Source organism: Condylura cristata, unplaced genomic scaffold (assembly GCF_000260355.1).
Source record: "Condylura cristata isolate star-nosed mole 26May11 unplaced genomic scaffold, ConCri1.0 scaffold00023, whole genome shotgun sequence".
NCBI classification, from domain to species: Eukaryota; Metazoa; Chordata; class Mammalia; order Eulipotyphla; family Talpidae; genus Condylura; species Condylura cristata.
Window position 1 is genome coordinate 8,080,827 of NW_004567124.1, and position 22,353 is coordinate 8,103,179.

Here is a 22,353-nt window from a genome sequence, read left to right on the forward strand (position 1 = left end):
CCTGCTTACTTTTTAAAGAAGTAGTTGACAGAATTTGCTTTAAGTAAAGTTAAGTGTTATTTAAATTTTTTAGGTTCTTTTTTCTTAGATTTTATGGTATATTGCTTCTTACATACTCTTATCAGAATGTTAATATTAAATATAAATATTAATAGAAAATTATTTTTCGTCTTCATTATTAACAGCAGTGTTTCCAAGTTTCAAAATATAAAGGGTTTTTAAAGTGAATTATAAATGGCAACATTTATAATTAATGTAATTATAAATATATATATATAAATATAATATATTAAGCACATTATATATATATATAATATATATTAAGCACAAATGTTAAGTAAGACTAAATAAATATTGGAATTTTCCCCTTTGTCAGATTGGCATTTTGGTTCATGATTTTTTTAAAAAACATGTGTAGCTAAATTGGCAGAACTAGAACTGTGTATTATTTTTATTAAATCATGTTTTTCTTTTAAGATGAGTTTAGGATATATTTCGTATGGTTCATGCCATAATGGACATTAAGAATTAATAAGAAACTTTAGTTCTTCCCCATCGCCAATTAAAAAAGAAGGATAAAATATTTTACTGCACTGTTTCATTGAATCATGGCTGGGTAGATAACCTGAAAAGATATCAAGACAACATGAAAAGTCCATAAAGCTTTCATAGTTACCTAATTTTTAACTTGTATGGCTGTTATGCCATATTTTCCTTTAAAAGACATCTTTTGAGCTTCTTTGATAAAACCAACCTTGATAATTATACTTTGATTCTCACAGAAGTATTTTATATTTATGATTTTGTCTGTTTGCTTATAGATTGAAGCTGGACAATACTGCACTTTTGTCATTTCTACAGATGGCTCTGTAAGAGCTTGTGGTAAAGGCAGCTATGGTAGACTGGGCCTTGGAGATTCTAACAATCAGTCTACTTTAAAAAAGTTAACATTTGAACCTCATAGGTCCATTAAGAAGGTTTCATCTTCTAAAGGATCTGATGGTCACACTTTAGCTTTTACAACAGAAGGAGAAGTCTTTAGTTGGGGAGATGGTGATTATGGAAAATTGGGACATGGAAATAGTTCAACACAGAAATATCCCAAGCTTATTCAGGGTCCTCTGCAGGGAAAGGTACGTTCTTTCTTTTTGATTTAAAAACAATTATATGCACTAGTTCTATAATTGATGTATGCTTTCTGAAATTGAGTCCCTCCTCCCCACCCTATAGATCTTTGGCTTATCTTTTATATTTATAGTATTTATAAATATAAATACTTATAGTTTACAAAACAGCTTCACACAGATTGTTTAATTTTCATTCTTATAACATCCTCATTTCTCAGATAATGAAATTGAGAATCATTGATTCATTAAATATTTATTTAAGCAGTATTTTAGGCATTAGACATAAAGCAGTAAGCAAAACAGCCAAGATGCTTGTTCTCATGGCTCCTAATCTATGGTATAGAGTAAACAAACACAAAATAATTTCAAACAATAGCAAAGATAAAAAATTGAGTAATGCAATGGAGATTAACTTGAGTGGGGTGCTGTATTAGATAATGAGATCAGAATGTTCTTTTGGAGGAGTTACCATTTTAACAGAAACCTAAGTGAAGTATTTAGGTGGTTAAGGAACTTACCCAAAGTTACATAGAAATAACTAGCAGCACTACGAACTGAATCTAGGTCTTTTTATTTCTGTTTTACTTTTAAGAGTGAGAGTATTTTAATAAACTTATAACTATATGCAACAATACGGGTTCCTCCACTCTCCATGAAAGTTTTCTTATATAAAATTTTTAAAATTAAAGATTTTAATTTTTTACTGCCATTACAAATGGGACACTTTTTCTTTATGGCTCCCAAATGAATTTCACTTTATTGTAGCTTTCAGTATTTTAGCTTAGACAACAACTCCAAAACAAAGTAGGGAGGCTTGGAACATTTCACTGAACAACATCTGGGGATATTTGATAAGATGTTGGAGATGGGGCTTTAAGGAGCTTCAGATAAATATTTATAGTTGTATTTTCCTAGTCTTTTTCATACTTTTTTTCTTCTTTAATCCTAATTATTTTTAATGTTCTTTTTTCCTTGTAGTGTTCTACTTTGTAATGGAAGCACTACCAGTTAAAAATAAAAAACTTAGTGTCTGTGTTACAAAGGAAAAAAAAGTCCCCAAAAGTAAATTAATAATTAACAGAAATGTCATAACTTAACAAAATATCTAGAATGTATTAGATGTTATTTTCAATTTAATCTAAAATTTGAATTTTCTAAGATGTGTTCTAAGTTTTGAAGATTAAAAAGATGTAGAGTTATTTGTATAGGTATTTTTTCTGTATGTAGTTCAGTGGTCAGTGATTTTGAACAGTTTTAAAAGTGTTGGTGATCCCCAAGTGTTGCTGTATATCTTTATTCCCCTGATTCTGCTCTGTGTAGCTATTTGAGAGTAAAGAGATACTGCCAAGAGTTTAATATAGTACACTTATCTACTGCTTAGATTTTTCTGTAGTAGGAATAGTCATTGTCTTTTGAGAGTGATATGAGTTTTTCTTGATAAGCCATGATAGGACTTTAATGTTACATTATATTTTTAAAATTGTATTTGTTTCATGAATTGTATTTATTAGATTTGTTTCAGCCCCTTCCAATTCTTTGAGGAAAGGTTTGGTGATATTCTTGCAAGTGTTTAGATTGATGCATTCAGGGAATCTGCTAGCTTCTACAATGTTTTTGGTAAATTAAGAAAAGGTTGGAAACCAGTGTTCATAGCTTAGTATAGAACATAGGCTGTATTTCAGTACTTACTGACCCTTTTGCCAGGTAGTCTAGTGCTAATCCCAACCTCTGTAACTATACCTGGCAATTCCTGGATGAATTGTGAGTGTCAGGATCTCTAAAATTTGTGTATAGGATCAAATATGAACTGCGTGTTTTAGCATCTGGTGTTCATCAAATATAATTTGTGTGTAATATAGGTAGTTGTTTGTGTGTCTGCTGGATACAGACATAGTGCTGCTGTCACAGAGGATGGTGAATTATACACATGGGGTGAAGGAGACTTTGGAAGATTAGGTAAGCTTTTTTACTTCTTATTTTTAAAGATTTATTTATTAATTCAAACAAGAAGTGGGGTACAGGCCAGACGTGCAGGAGGTGAGAGGATTCACCAGAGTCAGATTAGGGAGCAGTACAGGTTTATCTATTGAAAGACACTGCTGAGGGGAGCAGTGGTTAAGACAGGACAGGTCTGCTGCGCCCTGTGGATCATCTCCCTAGCTGGGGATCGAATTTGTACTGCAGTGGCTGTGGATAGCTTCGTAGCGCTGCACTTTAACCCTTGTGCCCCAGGGAGGGCCCTTGGTAAGCTTTTTTAAATATTGAATTTATTTATTTATTTAATTTAAAGAGTAAACTTATTAGAAAGAGTCAGGAGAGGAAAAGACACTTGAATAGGCACAAGTGGGTAGGAAGAGCTGCCCCGAAAAGTACAGGTTTGCAGAGAGAGAGGCCTGCATGGTTGCAGGCAGGCAGCCTTAGGAGAGCGGCCTCCACTGAGGAAGGTCAGTGCAGAGATGTTCCAGCATGGTGCAGGTTGGGCAAGCAGCAGGCTGCTGCACTGCAGAGGGAGAGAGAGTGGGTGGAAAGAAGCACCTGCGTAGGCACAGGTGGGCAGAGGAGTGGCTGCTTGAATTTATTCTTAGAGGAAAATAGAAATGTTTGGTATTGGGAAGAATGAGGTTAGATTTAGTAGACCAAGAACATTACTTATTTTGTTAGTTTTAAGCTCAGAGGAAGATAATTTATAGAGAGAATACTCAGTTTCTAATGCTGAAATTTAAGATATAATTAAATCTAGCCAATGTTTATTGAGTGCCTGTTATGAGCATGCAGTAAAGGATTTCAGAGAAAGAAAGATGCTATCACGTCATCCTGGAGAGTATAATCCAGTGGGTAATGAAAACAAGCTGACTTGAGCATGATACTAAATATTCGGTAAGTGCTGTGAGTGGAGCATAAATAGAATATTCATTAAAGGGACTGGATGTCTCTGTTTGGGGCTAACCTAGAATATTGGTTGATTTAATATCAAAAATGTTTTTCATATTTAATTGCACTTTAAAAATGCCTCAATTCTATTTTTCACTTGCAATGTTTGTTTATTTCACTTATAAAGTTAAACCTTTAAGAAAAAGAGCAAACTTACTATTTTTTGTTGTTGTCTGTATTTTATTCAAGGTCACGGTGATAGCAATAGTCGTAACATTCCAACGTTAGTAAAAGACATTAGCAATGTAGGAGAGGTTTCTTGTGGCAGCTCTCATACTATTGCTCTATCTAAAGATGGAAGAACTGTGTGGTCTTTTGGAGGAGGAGACAATGGTATGAAAAAATTATTTGTTTAAAATTTTGGGGTTTTATCTTTGACTTTTTTCTGTTATACATGTGATATTTTTCAGTTGTACATGCCTATTTGTAGAAAAACTCAATTGTAGATGGAATTTAAAAAAAATGAGTTGTGTGCAAATGTGTATGTTCAAACTTTGGTAGAAAGATGTCTAGACATACAGACACTCATACAAATATGTTTGTAGATTTCTATGTAGATGTATTATATAAAACCAAAGCAGATCTATGTATACCATAGATATTTAATAATTCAGTAGTGAAAATAGTATAATTTAATTTGTATTTCCTTAATTCTTTTCGTAGTTGGAAGTTATATGTTGTTGACCATTTGTTTTTCTTTAGTGATTTGCCAAATTTTCTATTTCCTAAACTAAATCTTTTAAAAAATATATAAAGCATATTTGAAGCATAGATGTGTCTTGTGTGTGTGTGTGTGTTCTTGGAAGACTTGCATATTAATTTGATGTTAGAAATATAACTGTTAAAGAGGAGAAAAAAAAATTTCATCTCTCAGAGTAGTTTAATTGTTTGAAATTAAGATATAGATGGCTATTGACTGTGGATTATTAACTTTCTTGTAACAAGACACATTGATTAGCATCCTGTGCTGTTAGCAAACAGAGCTTTCCACATCTGTTAGGTTAATGGAAAATTAGAAATATTTATGAAGTTAAATAATTTAGAAAAAGCATAGAAATTCTTTAAAACAAATGAATTGTTTAATTTGAATTTGTTTTAATAGGCAAACTTGGTCATGGTGATACCAACAGAGTGTATAAGCCTAAAGTAATTGAAGCTTTACAAGGAATGTTCATTCGGAAAGTTTGTGCTGGGAGTCAGTCTTCACTTGCTTTGACCTCAACAGGGCAGGTAAGAATAAGGGATGAGCATAAAAGGCTTTGGGTATTTCAGAGGACTACCTGACTAAAAAGTAATAATTACATTTAAATTTTAAATAAAAAAGATTCATTTTATAGGCAGTCTACTGAAATGCAATGTTTTTTTTTTTTTTTTCCCTTTTTGAAAAAATACAATACCTGAAGAGGGAACCAGGTTTTATATGATCCAGATAAACCTTTTGTCCTCTTTCCCACACCATTCTTCACATTAAGGTGATCTTATTAAACTTCTTAGCATTCTGTACCTCCCAAACCTTTTCCTAAAATTTATGAATAGTGGGGGAAAACAAGAATAGATTTTACTGGATCAATGTAATATGAGCCAAAGTACCAAGAAGGTGATCAGAAGAGAGGATAAAGAGAAAACTTTTTAGGAAATAATCTAACAGGGTTAGATGTTTCTGAGAAAGAGGGTTATTAAGGCTTAGGATAATTAGAACTTTACAATCCATTTATAAACTTTTGACCTTCTATATTTATATTCTGACTTCTTTCTGTTAGTTGGTGATGGAGAGGGTCCTGATGTTAGGCTGTATAGTGATTTCCCTTTTGCATCCCTCATCATTGATAGTGGAAAAGTTAACTGACCTCTCATTCTCTCCCACAGAGAATATATGTCAGAAGGTAGTATAAAAATGACAAGGTAGATGAACAGCAAAACTGAAATTAGCATGTAATTTAACTATTTTTGAGATTGGATTTCCTTACATCCTTAACAAACGTAACTTAAGCCTTTCACCATATATTTTATGACATTAGTGAGTTGTTATAATGCTGGTTGCTGACTTAAAAACTTGCCATTTACATCTTTTTCTTAACATCCCTTCTCTTAAACTTAACAGTATAAAGGTAAAAGTCTATATGACACCACAAAACAGTGAAGGGGAAAAAAATCAAGTTTGCTGATTATTTTGATTTGGAATCGCTAAATTGACAGTCATTCATTTTTTTATCTTCTTCCTTCTCTTCCCTCCCAAGCATCTTAAGTCACTCAGTAGTTATTTTGATAATTGTCAAAAATAAAAATGTCTAAAGAGAACTGTCTTGACTATTGCTTCAGATGACCCTCTTTGTAAGTGATAATTAAATTGTTACAACAATGAGGTGAGATAGTTTTTAACTAAATTATAACACTAGTTTTATGATTTAAGTACCTAATTTGATTTTTAATTTTTAGAAATTGAATTATATTTTTATTGCTATAACTGAGGGGTGTAGATTCACCTCTCTTCAGGCACCTGTTGTCACATTATACATACCACCAGAATACCCAAAATTGTCTGCCATAGCCCCCTCTTTTTTTCCACTACCCTCTGGTTGCTTAGTTCTGTGGTAAGATTCTAGAATTTGTATGTCACCTTGTTTTATTTGAGTGAAATCATCAGGTTTTTGTCATTATTATCCTTGAGTGAAATCATCAGGTTTTTGTCATTATCCTTGAGTGAAATCATCAGGTTTTTGTCATTATTATCCTTTTGACTTATTTTGCTTAGCATAATCCTCTCCAATTCTATCCATGTTGTTCCAAGTGGCAAGACATTATCTCTTTTTATAGCTGAGTAGTACTCCATTACACACACACACACACACACACACACACACACACACACGGCACTTCTTAATCTACTCATCCGTCATCAGATACTTAGGTTGTTTCAGTAACGTGGCTATTATAAATATTGCTTCTGTGAGCACAGGAGTGCATTTATCCGTTGGAATTGGTGGTTTTTGCATCCTTCAAGTAGATACTTAGAATTGAATTGCTTATTCATATTCTATATCCATTTTTAATATTTTGAGGAACCTCCAAACTGACTCATTCCATAGGGATTGGACCAGTCTACAGTTCCACCAACCAGTGTAAGAGGATTCCTTTTTTTTCTACACCATTACCAACACTAGTTGCTTATAGTCTTTTTAATATGGCTATTCTTACATTATGGTTATGATTTGCAACTGACCATCTGTATGTCTTCTTTGGAGAATTGTCTGTTTATCTTCTCTGCCATTTTTTGCTTGGATTTGTTGTTATTGAGCTGTATGAGTTCTTGTATACCTGGATATTATCCCTTTATGAGATGTGTGATGATGGGCAAATAATCCTTCCATTCAGTAGGGTTTTTTGGTTTTGTTTTATGATAATTTCTTCTCCAGTATCCAGAAACTTTTTTTTTTAACATTTATTTATTTTATGCATACAAAGTTGGGGTACAGGCCAGAGGTGCAGGGTTGGTGAGAGGATTCACCAGAGACAGAGTAGGGAGCAGAACAGGCTGCCTGATGAAGTATACTGCTGAGGGGAGCAGCGGGTGGGTCAGGAGAGGTCTGCTGTGCCATGTGAATCACCTCCCGAACAGGAATCAAACTCATGCTAAAGTGGCTTTAGCTTCTCAGTGCTGTGCTTTAATCCGTTGTGCCACCAGGTAGGGCCCTATACAGAAACTTTTTAATGACATTGGTGTCAGCTCCCCAAACACATAACTAAACCCAATGTTGCAGAGTGGTTTTTGCATTGTTTTATTTTATGTTATCTTATGTTTTCAGGTCTTACATTCAAATCTTGAACTAACTTTTGTGTATGGTATAAGATAATGGTGTAGTGTCGTTCTTTTTTTGTGTGGCTGTTCAGTTTTCTCAGTATTTGTTGAAGACACTTTCCATTGTATACTCCTTTGTTGTAAATTAATATTTAATTAAATAAAATTATATAACTGTGGTTTTGTTTCTGGACTTTTAATTCTATTCCATTTGTCAGTGTGCCCGATTTTTTTTTTTTTTTTTAAGATTTATTTACTAATGCATACAGAGCTGGGATATAGGCCAAAGGTGCAGGGGCGGTGAGAGGATTCACCAGACACAGAGTGGGGAGCAGAACAGGCAGATCGACGAAGTACACTGCTGAGGGGAGCAGCGGGTGGGTCAGGAGAGGTCTGCTGTGCCATGTGGAATCACCTCCCGGACAGGCGGGGATCAAACTCTTGGGGAAGTAGCTTTAGCTTCTCAGTGCTGTGCTTTAACCCGCTGTGCTTTAACCCGCTGTGCCACCAGGGAGGGCCTGTGCCCAATTTTTAAAAGATTTTTTTTATTTATGCATACAAGAACTGGGGTAAGGCCAGAGGTGGGTGAGAGGATTCACTAGAGACAGAGTAGAGAGCAGAACAAGCAGATCCATTGAAATACACTGCTGAGTGGAGCAGTGGGTGGGTCTGGAGAGGTCTTCCACACCATGTTTGTCACTTCCCTGGCTGGGGATTGAACTTATGCTGCAGTGGCTTTAGAGAGCTTCATAGTGCTTCACTTTACCCATTGTACCACCGGGGACAACCCCAATGTGTCAGTTTTTATTCTAATACCATGTTATTTTGATTGCTGTAACTTAGGAACAAACCAGTATGGTGAAGGGGCAGGCTGCAAAATCAAATAAACTAGAAGAGAAAGGAGTCAAGAAAACAAAGAGTTATCATAAAGAGTTAAATACCTAGGGATAAACTTAACAAAGGAGGTAAAATAATCTGCTCAATGAAAACTGTAAGACACTATTAAAATAGAAAAAGACAAAAATAAATGGAAAGATATCCCTTATCTTAAAATAATTTATGTTGTTTAAAAAGCCACTTTACCCAAAATAATACACAAAGTCAGTGTACTCTATCAGTGTTTCAGTACATTCTTTTTTTTTTAGATTTATTTATTATGCATACAGGCCAGTGGTGCAGGCCAGTGGTGCAGGGACGGTGAGAGGCTTCACCAGATACAGAGAGGGGAGTAGAACAGGCAGATCGAGGAAGTACACTGCTGCGGGGAGCAGCACCAGGAGAGGTCTGCCACGTCATGTGGTCTCCTCCAGGGCAGGCGGGAATCGAACTCATGCTGAAGTGGCTTTGGCTTCTCAGTGCTGTTCTTTAACCCGCTGCACCACCAGGGAGGGCCCAGTGTTTCAGTACATTCTTTACAAAGAAATAGAGCAAGTATTACTGAAATTTACATGGAATTACAAGATCCTGTTTAGCCAAAGCAATTTCTACAAAAAAGATGAAAGTTTGACACCCCCAGATGTCAGAATATACTATGTAACTCACTTTTTATGCTCACACATTGGTTATTCAACAATATTTGTTGATAACATAATGAGAGGTCATTAGTAATTTGGCAGAATCTCTCAGAAGACTTCATTTTTTTCTAAAACCAGTTATTTCTCAATTCAGCCACTTATCTACATGTAACCAATCTCTGTAAATCTTTAAAATCTTTAAAATGATCAAAAAGTTACTATTGTTTCTTTTACAACAGAAAGTAATTATTTAGTATCAAACCCTACTCTTTTTTTTTTAATAGATGATATTATTCCTAAACAAGTTATATTGTCTGCCTAAAATCTTAGGATATTATGTCTAGTATATTTCTGTTTGTTCTAGGTCTATGCTTGGGGCTGTGGAGCTTGTCTAGGTTGTGGTTCTTCAGAAGCTACTGCTTTGAGACCCAAGCTTATTGAAGAACTGGCTGCCACAAGAATAGTTGATATTTCTATTGGAGATAGTCATTGTTTGGCTCTTTCTCATGGTAAGGTCATTTGTTTTAAAAAAGCAAAAACAAGAACCATTATTAACTCTTAGGTTCCACAAGTATATTACATTTAAATTTGGCATTTCTTTTATTCTTTGTGTTTTATTTTTAGACAACGAAGTGTATGCTTGGGGCAACAACTCAATGGGGCAATGTGGCCAAGGAAATTCCACAGGTCCTATCACTAAACCAAAGAAAGTGAGTGGCTTAGATGGCATAGCTATTCAGCAGATCTCAGCTGGTACATCACATAGTCTTGCATGGACTGCTCTTCCTAGGGACAGGTAAGAAAAAATTCTTATATTTTATTATTAGCAGAAATACCAATGAAATGCCCTTTTGAACATTTCTTAGTATTGGTGAGTTATTGTCATACATGACATCTAGATTTCTTTTCAGTTTGAATGATGAGTTTAGATTTTTTTTTTAAGATTTATTTATTTATTCATACAGAACTGGGGTACAGGCCAGAGATGCGGAGGGTGAGAGGATTCACCAGGAACAGAGTGGGGAACAGAACAGAGAGATTGACGAAGCAGCAGGCGGGTCAGGAGAGGTCTGCTGCGCCATGTGGTTACCTCGAACTCATGCGGAAGAGGCTTAAGCTTCTTAGTGCAGTGCTTTAACCTGCTGTGCCACCAGGGAGGGCCCTGAATATAAATATTTTAATATTGGTAACAAATTTGAAATTTATCAGGATATGAATATCCTGAAAATATTCACAGGAGATTTCATGAGTTTTTCTTTTAATAGATGTTAGTATATAACTCTGTAGAGTCATAGTTTTCTTAATATGAAGTATACATTTTACAGTCTCTTAGAAACAGGTGGGTCTTCAGTAGATCATGTATCTCATTCTTCAGATAATGCAATAACCAATCATCCCCAAATACATGATAGTTGTTTGTTTTCTTCTTGAAGACCTCTAGGAATGTCAGATTCTTAATTTTTCACAGTTACTAAAATGAAGGGTCTTATTACCTTCATAATCAAGGGATCCTTCAGTGTATCTTGTTGAAATCTTTCAGCTTTAGTAATTAAAAATGTTTTAAATAGAACTTTATTGGCTTATTAAATTTTAATTTTGATGAATTTTAATTTTTAATAATTATGTAAGTTATTACTGTTACAGCTATTTCAAAATTTTCTTCTGCTTCTTTTTAGACAAGTTGTTGCATGGCATCGACCTTATTGCGTTGATCTTGAAGAGAGTACCTTCTCACATCTGCGTTCTTTTCTTGAAAGATACTGTGACAAAATAAATAGTGAGATTCCCCCACTTCCTTTCCCTTCATCAAGGTATGTTATATGTATGTGTATTTGTTAGTGTGCACATGTGCACATGCCTATTAATTACTTGTTTTAAGTTTTGATTTACTGTTTTTTTTTTTTAAGATTTATTTATTTATGCATACAGAACTGAGGTACAGGCCAGAGTTATGGGGCGGTGAGATGATTTACCAGATACAGAGTGGGGAGCAGTACAGGCAGATCAACGAAGTACACTCCTGAGGGGAGCAGCGGGTGGGTGAGGAGAGGTCTGCCACACCATGTGGGTCACCTCCGGGGCTGAGGATCGAATTCATGCAGAAGCGGCTTTAGCTTCTTAGTGCTGTGCCTTAACTCACTGTGCCACCAGGGAGGGTCCTGATTTACTATTCTTTCTTGCTCAGTTACCCTCCTCCCATTTATATCATTTATATGAAATTCTTATAATATGAAAAAATAGCTAAACATGGGTATTCATAATGATAACCTTTAGGAAAGTTATAAATACTTACATGAATTTAATTTTACAAATTACTGTTATCATAATTTCATAAAATTTTTTTAAAGTAACAAGCTACAGTTGTTCTTTTTTTTTTTCTTTTTAAAAGGTTTATTAACTGCATAGAAGAACTGGGGTGTAGGCCAGAGGTGTGGGAGGGTGAGAAGAATCATCAGAGACAGAGTGGGTAGTAGAACAGGTGAATTTACTGAAATAGACTGTTAAGGGAAGCAGCAGGTGAGATACTAGAGATACGTTGCACCATATGTGGGTTAACTCCCTGACTGGGATAGAACTCAGGCTATAGTAGTGAAAGTGATGAGGGAGGCCCAATCTGATAATATTCTTGAAGAGAAAAAATGTTACCCTAACTGAAAAGCACATGGTTTTATGTTTCAAAAATTTACAATGGCTTATTTGGCTTCAGGGAACACCACAGTTTCCTCAAGCTATGCCTGAAGCTGCTTTCAAATCACCTTGCTCTTGCACTTGCTGGAGGGGTAGCTACAAGCATTCTTGGGAGACAAGCAGGCCCACTTCGGAATTTGCTCTTTAGACTGATGGACTCTACTGTTCCAGATGAAATCCAGGAGGTAAGTATGTAAGAGTAGAATATGTATGTCAAGCCACATCTTTCCCTGAGATTGTAACTCATCTGTTTAACTATATGTTAAAAATCTTCAGTTGAATATTCTTCCCCTTCTATTTTCTCAGTGGGAATAAATTGATTTTGGTTAACTCATTTTTTAAAAAATAATATAATAGTTTATTTTTACATCATTTTGTGCATTTTTCCATCTCAGTTTTAATCCCCGTGGGCTTCCCATCACCTAATCACCCATGTGCCATCACCATAGTCCAGTGCACTTCCCTCTCCCCACTGTTTTTGATCTCATTCCCCACTCCACCCCCCCCTAAAATGTCTCTTGTATGTGGTTGTTCATTATTCTTGTTATTTTCTCACCTGGTCCATTATACTCCTGCTATGAGTGAAACCATCCAGTATTTTTCTTTCTCTTTCTGGCTTATCTCACTAAGCATGATCTTTTCCAGCTCCATCCAAGTTGCTGCAAAAGACATGTGTTTCTCTTTTTTGGTTGCTGAGTAATATTCCATTGTATATATGTACCACATCTTTTTTATCCAGTATCTACTTTTGGGCATTTGGGCTGCTTCCATGTTTTTTCAATTGTAAATAAAGCAGCAATAAACATGGGGGTACAGGTATCTTTTTCAATCAGCGTTTTTGTGTCTTTTGGGTAGATACCTAGGAGTGGGATTGCTGGGTCTTAGGGAAGCTCCATATTTAGCAGTTTGAGGAACCTCCAAACAGTTTTCCATAGTGGTTGTACTAGTTTGCATTCCCACTAGCAGTGCAGGAGAGTTCCTTTTTCTCCACATCCTCGCCAACATTTGTTGTTGCTAGTTGTTTGAAGATGTGCCATTCTCACTGGGGTGAGGTGGTATCTCATTGTGTTTTTAATTTGCATCTCCCTTATTACAAGTGATGTTGAACATTTTTTCATATGCATGTTGGCCATCTACATTTCCTCTTTGGAGAAGTGTCTTTTTAGCTCTTCTGCCCATTTTTTGATAGGGTGGTTTATTTTTGTTGAGTTTCATCAGTTCTTTGTATATCTTTGTGATCAATCCTTTATCGTTAGTTTCATGTGGGAAAATTTTTTCCTAATCAGTGGGATGTCTGTTTGTTTTTTGAAATGTCTCTTTTGCTGTACAGAAGCTCTTTACTAATATTCCAGGACTCAGGAGTTTCAGAGAGAAAGAAAACACAGCTGAGAATGAAAAGAAATTAATATTCTTCAAGATAATTTATTAAAATAAGGCTAGACGTTTCCAAATTAAAAGGGTCTACCCAAGTATCCATCACAATAGATAAATCAGACCCATACAGACATGTATGACCAAAACATGAATTTCCAAACAGTGTAGTATTATTTAACCATAAAAAGGAATTGATGTGCTGATATATGCTACATCATGGCTGAATCTTAAAAATACTATGCTAAATGAAAGGCCAAATATTATATGAAAAAACATATATGAAATATACAGAGTAGGCAAATTGATAGAAATAGAAAGTACACTAGCTGGTTACGAATTTTAGACAAGATTACCACAGAAATGATGATGTAGCCTCAGTTCATCATGTCACTTAGTTCATGATATTGATGTATCTTTTTCTTGGTGATTTTTACTTTGGTCATTTGATTAACATGGTATTCATAATAGTTTCTGAAGGAGGATATAGATATCTTTCAGAATATATGCATATTTAAATGTTTTGTGAATTGAATATTTTAATGACTAGTTGAAGCATGGAATCCTAAATTGGAAATACTTTTCTCATAAGAATTATGAAATCATTGTCTGCTCGTTTTGTGTTATTATTATTATTATTTAATGCATTTCTTACTTCAGTTCTTTTCATGGAAGGTTTTTTTTTGGGTCTGGATTCTGTAGCAAGTTCTACTTTGTATTCTCACATTTCAAAATGGTAAGGTTTAATATGGGTCTGATTTATCTATTGTGATGGATACTTGGGTAGACCCTTTTAATTTGGAAACGTCTAGCCTTATTTTAATAAATTATCTTGAAGAATATTGATTTCTTTTCATTCTCAGCTGTGTTTTCTTTCTCTCTGAAACTCCTGAGTCCTGGAATATTAGCAATTAAGCAATATTAATAAAATATATATTTTTTACTTTTCCCATTTTTGACTTAATATGTAAACATTAAGTCTTATTAGCCAGTTACCCCTTCTTTTTTGCTTTCTGGCTCAAAATTTTTATATTGTTCTTTCTTTTTTCATTTTGTGTGTCCTTTTATAGTTTTCTTTTTATCACTATCCTTCTTGGTGCGGGTTTGGAAAGGGAATATATACATTTAGCTTTCAATCTTTAATTGCTGCTTAATTACCATAGTTTATTTTTAGTTTGATTACAGCAATCTGAGGAACTCATTAAAGATATTTTCAACTTTTAATTATGTTGTCTGTGATAATATTTTTGAAGGAGGTGTTATTCTAAATAAATATTTATTATTAAGTATTTACATTTCAATAATTACAGTAATTATTCTCAATTACAGAAAAATTGAGTATTAGAAGTAAAAAACACTGATAGAGATTATGTAGTCCAACTCCTCATTTTATTAATAAAGGTACTGAGCCCCAGAAAATATGAGGGCACGTTAATTGCTTTCTTGTGTGTTGTGCTTGCTTAAGTTTGCATTTCCTTTTATTTTCTCTGTCACTCCTTTCACATAGACCCAACACTAAATATTTGTTGGATGTTGATTAACTCTTTAGTGGCAAGTCCAACATGTGTATTCATTGTTCTTAAAGATAACTAAAGAAGGACTTAGATGCTTTCTTTCTTCATATTCTCTCTTCTTTAGACTTCTGTGATGCTAATGGTTTATAGATTTTTTTCCCCCACATGTTTCTATTTAAAAGATAAGAGCCAGGTCAATTTATCCACCTTTCTTTTTGATATTAGGTAGTAATTGAAACTCTTTCAGTGGGAGCAACTATGCTGTTACCTCCATTGCGAGAACGGATGGAATTGCTTCATTCTCTTTTACCCCAAGGACCTGATAGATGGGAAAGCTTATCTAAAGGACAGGTGAGCTTTTCATGGTATCTAAGTAAACCAATAATCAGTCATTCTCTCTCACACATGCAAACACACATACAAATAGACTAAAAAGGAAGTAAAGCTAATTTATTGCCATTCTCGGAATATATCTAATGATGGTTGATCACTCACAGTATGTTCTGTTGATCACTCACAGTGTGTTCTATGGAGAATCCCAGACTTCTAATGAGGGTGAAGCAGGTGATAATTTATTATTTGATTTGGTACTAATTGTTAAATTATGAATATTTTTTCTAGTGTGACACTGAAACCAGTGATCTTCTAGTTTATTTGTAGTGTGCTCATTCATATTTAGAGGCGTGTGCTACTATTGGTTCCATTCTCAGAATTTTGAAATCATTTGTATAAAAAAATAAAAGGAGACAACTTATGGAAAAGTATTGATGATATGAATATGATTATTCTTTTCATTTTTAGTATTGTATTTACTTTAAAATAAGTACATTTTGCTCAACCAAGTAGAAGAATCAATTATAGAGTACAGATTTGAGGGGAAAATGACACTTAATAGCATTGTCCTTACTGGCAATATTAAGATTCACAGGTGCTTTCCAATGAGTATATTGCTTTAGTTCAGGTTTCTAGTATTTTATTTTAAGCATTAGAATAAATAGTTGCCATATATTTCTGTAGAAGAATATATTGTATAATTTATCTGTTCGTACTTCCCCCATATTCTTCACTTACAATGCTCAAGGAATTATGTAGAAAATGTCACTTTAATTTAGACCTTTAGGGTATTAGGGTAAGGGATGGAATAAAACACAGTTTCCCAAATGATACTATGGGATGCTTTTCTTTTAATTACATACTCCTTAATGGTCATTGTTTATCAGGATATTAAGTGTATTAGTCAGCATCAGCGATAAGGAATCCCCCCAGATTCCTTTTTTCCTTTTTCAGTATATTTTAAGCTAACTATTTACTTGTTTCTATTTCATCAATGGAAATGCTTTTCTTTAGAGAATGCAACTAGATATCATTCTGACAAGTTTGCAAGACCATACCCATGTAGCCTCCTTACTTGGCTATAGCTCACCTTCTGATGCTGCTGACCTCTCTTCCGTGTGCACTGGCTATGGAAGCCTGACAGATCAGCCTTATGGCACACAGAGCTGCCATCCGGATACTCATCTGGCTGAAATTTTGATGAAGACACTCTTAAGAAATTTAGGATTTTATACAGTAAGTTGTTCTTTGTAGTAAAAAAAATAATAAAGATTGGGTTTTTTTGGAGTGTGTGGTAGGGGTAGAGATTACTTCAGGTCAAGGTATTTTGAAATTTAAATACTTATAAAATAATAAAATCCAGACTTCTCTCTCAAGGAGGAAAACATGTCATATTGTCTGAATATTGTGGGTGCCAATGACTTGTAATTAATAATTCCAAAGAGATTTATTTTAGAATTTAACCAGATTTTTCTGATGTTAATGTAAAAGAATAGATTTTAAAAAAGGTGAACCAGATAAAACCTTATAATTGAGTAATGTTATTGATACTTACTTAGAATAGACTAGTCAGTCAAAGAGAAGACAGTGAACATGATAGCTTTCCCTGTTTAAGTTGTCATTGATTCTCGTTGTGCTGTTTTTCTTTATTTTCAAAGTCTGGTGAAGCATGTGTTATTTTTAATGGAAAAACAAATTGAAATTGCTTGCTATATCTTAAATTTAATAGTTAAGAACAGCATAACAATGGTTTAAAGATTGAACAGAAGGGGAACAAAGATGAATTCTTAAATTAGACTCACTTTATAGTAGGATATTACTTCCATTTTCCAACACTTCAAATACAACCTTAATTTATGTGTCATTTTAGGATCAAGCCTTTGGAGAACTGGAAAAAAATAGTGATAAATTTCTACTTGGAACATCATCATCGGAGAACAGTCAGCCTGCTCATCTTCATGAACTGCTGTGTTCCCTGCAGAAACAGCTTCTGGCATTTTGCCATATCAATAACATCAGTGAGGTATGTGATTCTTTGCCTTTTACAGTGATCTGTTAAGTACCTTGAAACTTAGATATTTGGGTAAGCCATGATATTTTTGTACCTTAAAATCTTTCATAGTAGTAATATAGGAACTTTTTTCCCCCAGAACTCAAGCAGTGTGGCATTGCTTCATAAACATCTTCAGCTCTTATTGCCTCATGCCACAGATATTTATTCACGTTCTGCAAATTTGCTCAAAGAAAGTCCTTGGAATGGCAGCGTTGGAGAAAAATTAAGAGGTGTGTTTGGTATGGATTTAAAATTTAATTGTAGGTTGTAAAGCAAGAGTCTTTAACCATTCTAAAATCTTAAGAAGGCTTAAAATTTTTGAGTGAAAGAGGAATGATTTTGACTCTCCTTCCTATTACAGAGCCCTTAGATCTTGGTTTGTGTTGATGGTACCAGTGATTAATCTGAAAAGATTCTCATTGGTATGACGCAGGCCTAATATAAAGCATTGGATGATGTATATACTCAAATAGGTTAACTTATAACATTAAAGTAAGATTTTTTTCTGCTATTTCTTAACCTTTCTTCAGCATTTACCAGTGTTCCTCTTTCTTGTTTCTTTTCCCTGGGTTTCTTTGTAATAACAATCTTGTTTTTATTCCTGTTTCTTTCAACCACTCTTTTTCAGTCAGTTCCTATAAGCATTTCTTCCTTGGACATGATCTTTATGTACATTTAGGTTCCTCTGAATTAAGCACTCAATTTTCTTTTCTCTCAGAATGTTGGCTTCCAGATTTGCATCTAGCTGAGAACTCCTTTCCTGAGCCTGAGAGGCTTTCTCTAGTTACCTATGGATATCTTTTCTTGGCTTTCCCAAAAGCAACTAAAATTGTTTGGGCTTATACAAACCATCTTATTTCTGAAGTTACCTTTCTTATTTTTTTTTTAAATATTTATTTATTTGTGCATACAGAATGGGGTACAGTCCAGAGGCTCAGGGGCAGCGAGAGGTTTCACCATAGACAGAGTGGGGAGCAGAACAGGCAGACTGATGAACTACACTGCTGAGGGGAGCAGCGGGCGGGCCAGGAGAAGTCTGCCATGCCATGTGGTTCCCCCCGGGGCAGGTGGGAATTGAACTCATGTGGAAGTGGCCTTAGTTTCTCAGTGCTGTGCTTTAACCTGCTGCGCCACCAGGGAGGGTCCTGAAGTTACCTTTCTAAATAAACTGAGAAACTTTAAAGCCACTGCCTTTTGTTATTGTTCCACAGGCAAATAAAAGGTAGTATGTTAAAACTGAGCTCATTTCTGAGTGATCTTCCCTGTCCCTAAGTACAGTGAAATAATGAAACAAATTTGATTTAAAACCAATATAGAAAGCAAATAGGTGGTGATTTGAGATGACCTTAAAGAAAAGTAAATTTGCTTTAAAAAACATAAAAGATTTCCTCCTCTACACTGTAAAACCATGAAGACAGGATTTTTACTTCTTTCTTCATGGTTGTATCCCTTTCTCCTAGAATAGTGCCTCAGTAAATATTTCTTGAGTAAATCTTAAAATGAGTATAAATTTGTGAATGCGAAATTCACAATACATTCTAAACTCAGTTATAATTTTTAAAATTCATTGGCATGAGGATATTTATGCTTTTCCACCACATGTTGGTAGCACTTTCTGAAAGAGTAAATAGCACTAGCTACCAACTAGGTGTTCAACAAAGAGTTACTGAATTAGTGTATCTAGTTCTAGGTTAAAATATGTTTCTTAGGTGGTTTTTTTTTTTTAATTTGAGACTATTGATGTTGTATTTTTTATCCTTCATAGATGTAATATATGTGTCAGCTGCAGGCAGTATGCTCTGCCAGATTGTCAACTCCCTGCTGTTACTACCTGTGTCAGTGGCTCGACCTTTATTGAGTTACCTCCTCGACTTGTTGCCTCCTCTTGATTGCCTTAATAGACTCCTGCCAGCTGCTGCTCTTTTAGAAGATCAAGAGTTACAGTGGCCTCTTCATGGTAAGCAGAGATAGCAAAGGAGTAAGTAATGCTTTTGAGAAAAGTTGTTCCACTTGGATGCATCAGGTAAATTATATCTGACACGTGAGCATGTGTTATGTAGTCAAAAAGGTTGTTATTATTAAGAGCTTGAAGTACAAAGGGGGACAGCTGAGTTGGAAAACTAAGGAAGTTGCTCATGTATGTGTCATGTATGTACAGTTTGAATAATGTATTTCACTAACTGTGACAGGTTTTTTTTTTTTTTAAAGATTTATTTATTCATGCAGGTACAGGCCAGAGGTGATTTATTTATTTATGTAGGTACAGGCCAGAGGTGCAGGGGTGGTAAGAGAATGATTTATCAGAGACAGAGCTGGGAGCAGAACAGGCCGACTGATGAAGTGCACTGCTAAGGGGAGCAGCAGGTGAGACAGGAGAGGTCTGCTGCACCATGTGGATCACCTCCCAGGTGGTTTTGAACTCGCACTGAAGGGCTGTGGCTAACTTGCAGTGCTGCATTTTAGCCTACTGTGCCACTAGGGAGGGCCCTAAGTTTTTATTTTATTTATTTATTTTTTATTTATTTTTATTTGTGCATACAGAACTGGGGTACAAGCCAGAGGCTCAGGGGCGGTGAGAGGCTTCACCAGAGGCAGAGTGGGGAACAGAACAGGCAGATCGATGAAGTATACTGCTGAGGGGAGCAGCGGGTGGGTCAGGAGAGGTCTGCCACTCCATGTGGTCACCTCCCGGGCAGGCGGGAATTGAACTCATGCTGAAGCGGCTTTTAGGTTCTCAGTGCTGTGCTTTAACCCTCTGTGCCACCAGGGAGGGCCTAAAACAGGTTTTTTTCCTTCAAATTTTGACACGATTAAAATTGGGATACATCTTAAAAGGATGTTAGGAAAGCATTGGATATAACTGGTTGCCAGGATAATGACACATTTTACAATCAGTGGATTATTTGATTACAAAGCTTTATTAACTACAAAGATATTTCTTTTAATCTCTATTTTATAGGAAAATATTTTGGTTGGGTGTATAGATAACTGCATGTAAAAGATGGAGATTAGGAACATACCTCTTATTTTTATAGATACTTTATAGGAAGTAGCATTGTGATTTTTGTTGTGGTAGTTGAATTCACTCATAAAACATTGATGATAACCTATCCTTTTGAATATAACTTAAAATATGTCTGGAACAAACATCAATGTGATTTTCTGGTGAAGTATGTCTGTTGTAGGCTATCAAAGTAATTTTGTTGCTGAAATCTTAAAGGTTCAAGTTTAAATGAGGCCATTTGTTTAATTGGAAAGAATCCAACTCTGAAGCATAAAAAGATCTAGACTTCAGTCTTGACTCTGTTAGTAACTTGACTGTATGATTTGGGCAAGTTACTTTTAACTGCCTAAAGCCTTTCTTGGTTTCTTCTTTTGAAAAGATTGGGACTTAACAAATGACCCTGGCTTTTAACATTGTACAGTTTTGTGGCAGCTGGATTTAGATAAGGTCAAGAGCCAAGCGTACAACTGGAATGTTAGTTATATTTTTGGAATTAAATTGTAATGTTAATTATATTTTTTGTGGAGGTATTCCAGGTTTATGTTGGGTTGTCGGAAAAGTTATGACACATTTTTGCGACAAAAACAGAAAAAAAGTCATGACTTTTCCCACAACCTAACACTTTCTTTACTAAACTTATTTCAGAACTTGTGAACATTCACTATATTTGTATTAGTTAAGTTTTATTTTGAATTCCTGCATCAGTGTTCATAACTGATACTTCTCCATGATTTTTCTATTTCACCTCCTTGCATTGTTTTTACTACCACATTACTTTGAAATCTTAACTTTTTTTCTATAATAATTTGTGTAAGATGGGGGGGTATCTCTTTTTTGAAGGTTTAGAAAAGTTTATTTATAAAACTGTTTCACCTTGGCGTTATTTATGGATAGGCTTGGGATATTTTCTTTCTTTAGTATTTTATGGTTATTTTTTTCTCCTTATTTTTTTCATATTCATTTTAGAAATTATTTTTCCAGATTATATCACTTTTTGGCTTTCAAATATTTTGAAATAAAATTTACTCATAGTTTTAAAAACTCCCTACCATATCTGTAGTACTGTTCTCTTCTTTATTCCTTTTAAAATTGTCCATTTTTTCTGTATTACTTTTATTAGTGATTTTTTTTAAATCAATCTTTTCAAATAACCTATTTTTGGGTTTAATGTTCTCTGCTTTTCTTTAATGATTTCATAGATAGCTATTGCTATCTTTATGGCTAAATGTTACATTGTTTTTTAAGTGAAAAACTTTTAAAAACAAATGTTCAACAGGAAAGCATGGATCTGGATCTTAGTATAAGATCTAATATTAAAGTCAGTCATTTTAGTATTATACTTGTGTTGATTTTGCAGGGATCAGCTAGCACAAATACTTATGGTAAAATTTGACCTGCATAATGAAAAATAGGAATAGAATCTCTTGGGATAATTTTGTTAGGCATTGTTTGAATGTTCAGCTTAAAATTAATAACTTCACAGAAGAAATAATTAGTAGCATAACTTACTTGAATTTATTTTAAATTAGCCCAGTAGACAAAATACATAAAATGTTATAATTTGTGTTTTAATAAAATTATCTTGCTTCAGCATTTTTTTGCAGTGCCACAGAAATAAAAAAGTTTGAGAATCTTCACATACCAAATAGAGATATAATTACAAATGATTTTCTCTCTAGGAGGGCCTGAACTAGTGGATCCTGCTGGGCTGCCTTTACCTCAGCCAGCCCAGTCCTGGGTATGGCTTGTGGATTTGGAAAGAACAATTGCTCTCCTTATTGGGCGTTGTCTTGGTGGCATGCTTCAGGGCTCCCCTGTGTCTCCAGAGGAACAGGACACTGCATATTGGATGAAAACACCACTCTTCAGTGATGGTGTAGAAATGGACATCCCTCAGTTAGGTAATATCCCTTCTCTGCAGCATGTAAAATACATGATTGTGTTTGTTTCTCCATGGGAGAGTCTTCTTACTCTGGTTTGCTGAAGAGAGAACTGATAGAAAGCAAATCTAATATTAGTTAT

The 22,353-nt window shown here is 34.7% G+C and overlaps 1 protein-coding gene across 1 annotated transcript in view; it reads left to right on the forward strand.

The window, feature by feature from the left end:
* Positions 1 to 22,353, forward strand: part of HERC1 (HECT and RLD domain containing E3 ubiquitin protein ligase family member 1) — a 140,964-nt gene that overhangs the window by 8,242 nt on the left and 110,369 nt on the right. Inside the window, exons 4-17 of the mRNA XM_012728527.1 lie at positions 822 to 1,133; positions 2,987 to 3,083; positions 4,248 to 4,391; positions 5,161 to 5,288; positions 9,733 to 9,877; positions 9,993 to 10,164; positions 11,045 to 11,179; positions 12,076 to 12,241; positions 15,167 to 15,292; positions 16,289 to 16,510; positions 17,145 to 17,297; positions 17,425 to 17,557; positions 19,093 to 19,284; positions 22,011 to 22,232. Coding sequence (XP_012583981.1) covers positions 822 to 1,133; positions 2,987 to 3,083; positions 4,248 to 4,391; positions 5,161 to 5,288; positions 9,733 to 9,877; positions 9,993 to 10,164; positions 11,045 to 11,179; positions 12,076 to 12,241; positions 15,167 to 15,292; positions 16,289 to 16,510; positions 17,145 to 17,297; positions 17,425 to 17,557; positions 19,093 to 19,284; positions 22,011 to 22,232 — 2,347 coding nt within the window. The remainder of the gene's footprint in view (positions 1 to 821; positions 1,134 to 2,986; positions 3,084 to 4,247; positions 4,392 to 5,160; positions 5,289 to 9,732; positions 9,878 to 9,992; positions 10,165 to 11,044; positions 11,180 to 12,075; positions 12,242 to 15,166; positions 15,293 to 16,288; positions 16,511 to 17,144; positions 17,298 to 17,424; positions 17,558 to 19,092; positions 19,285 to 22,010; positions 22,233 to 22,353) is intronic.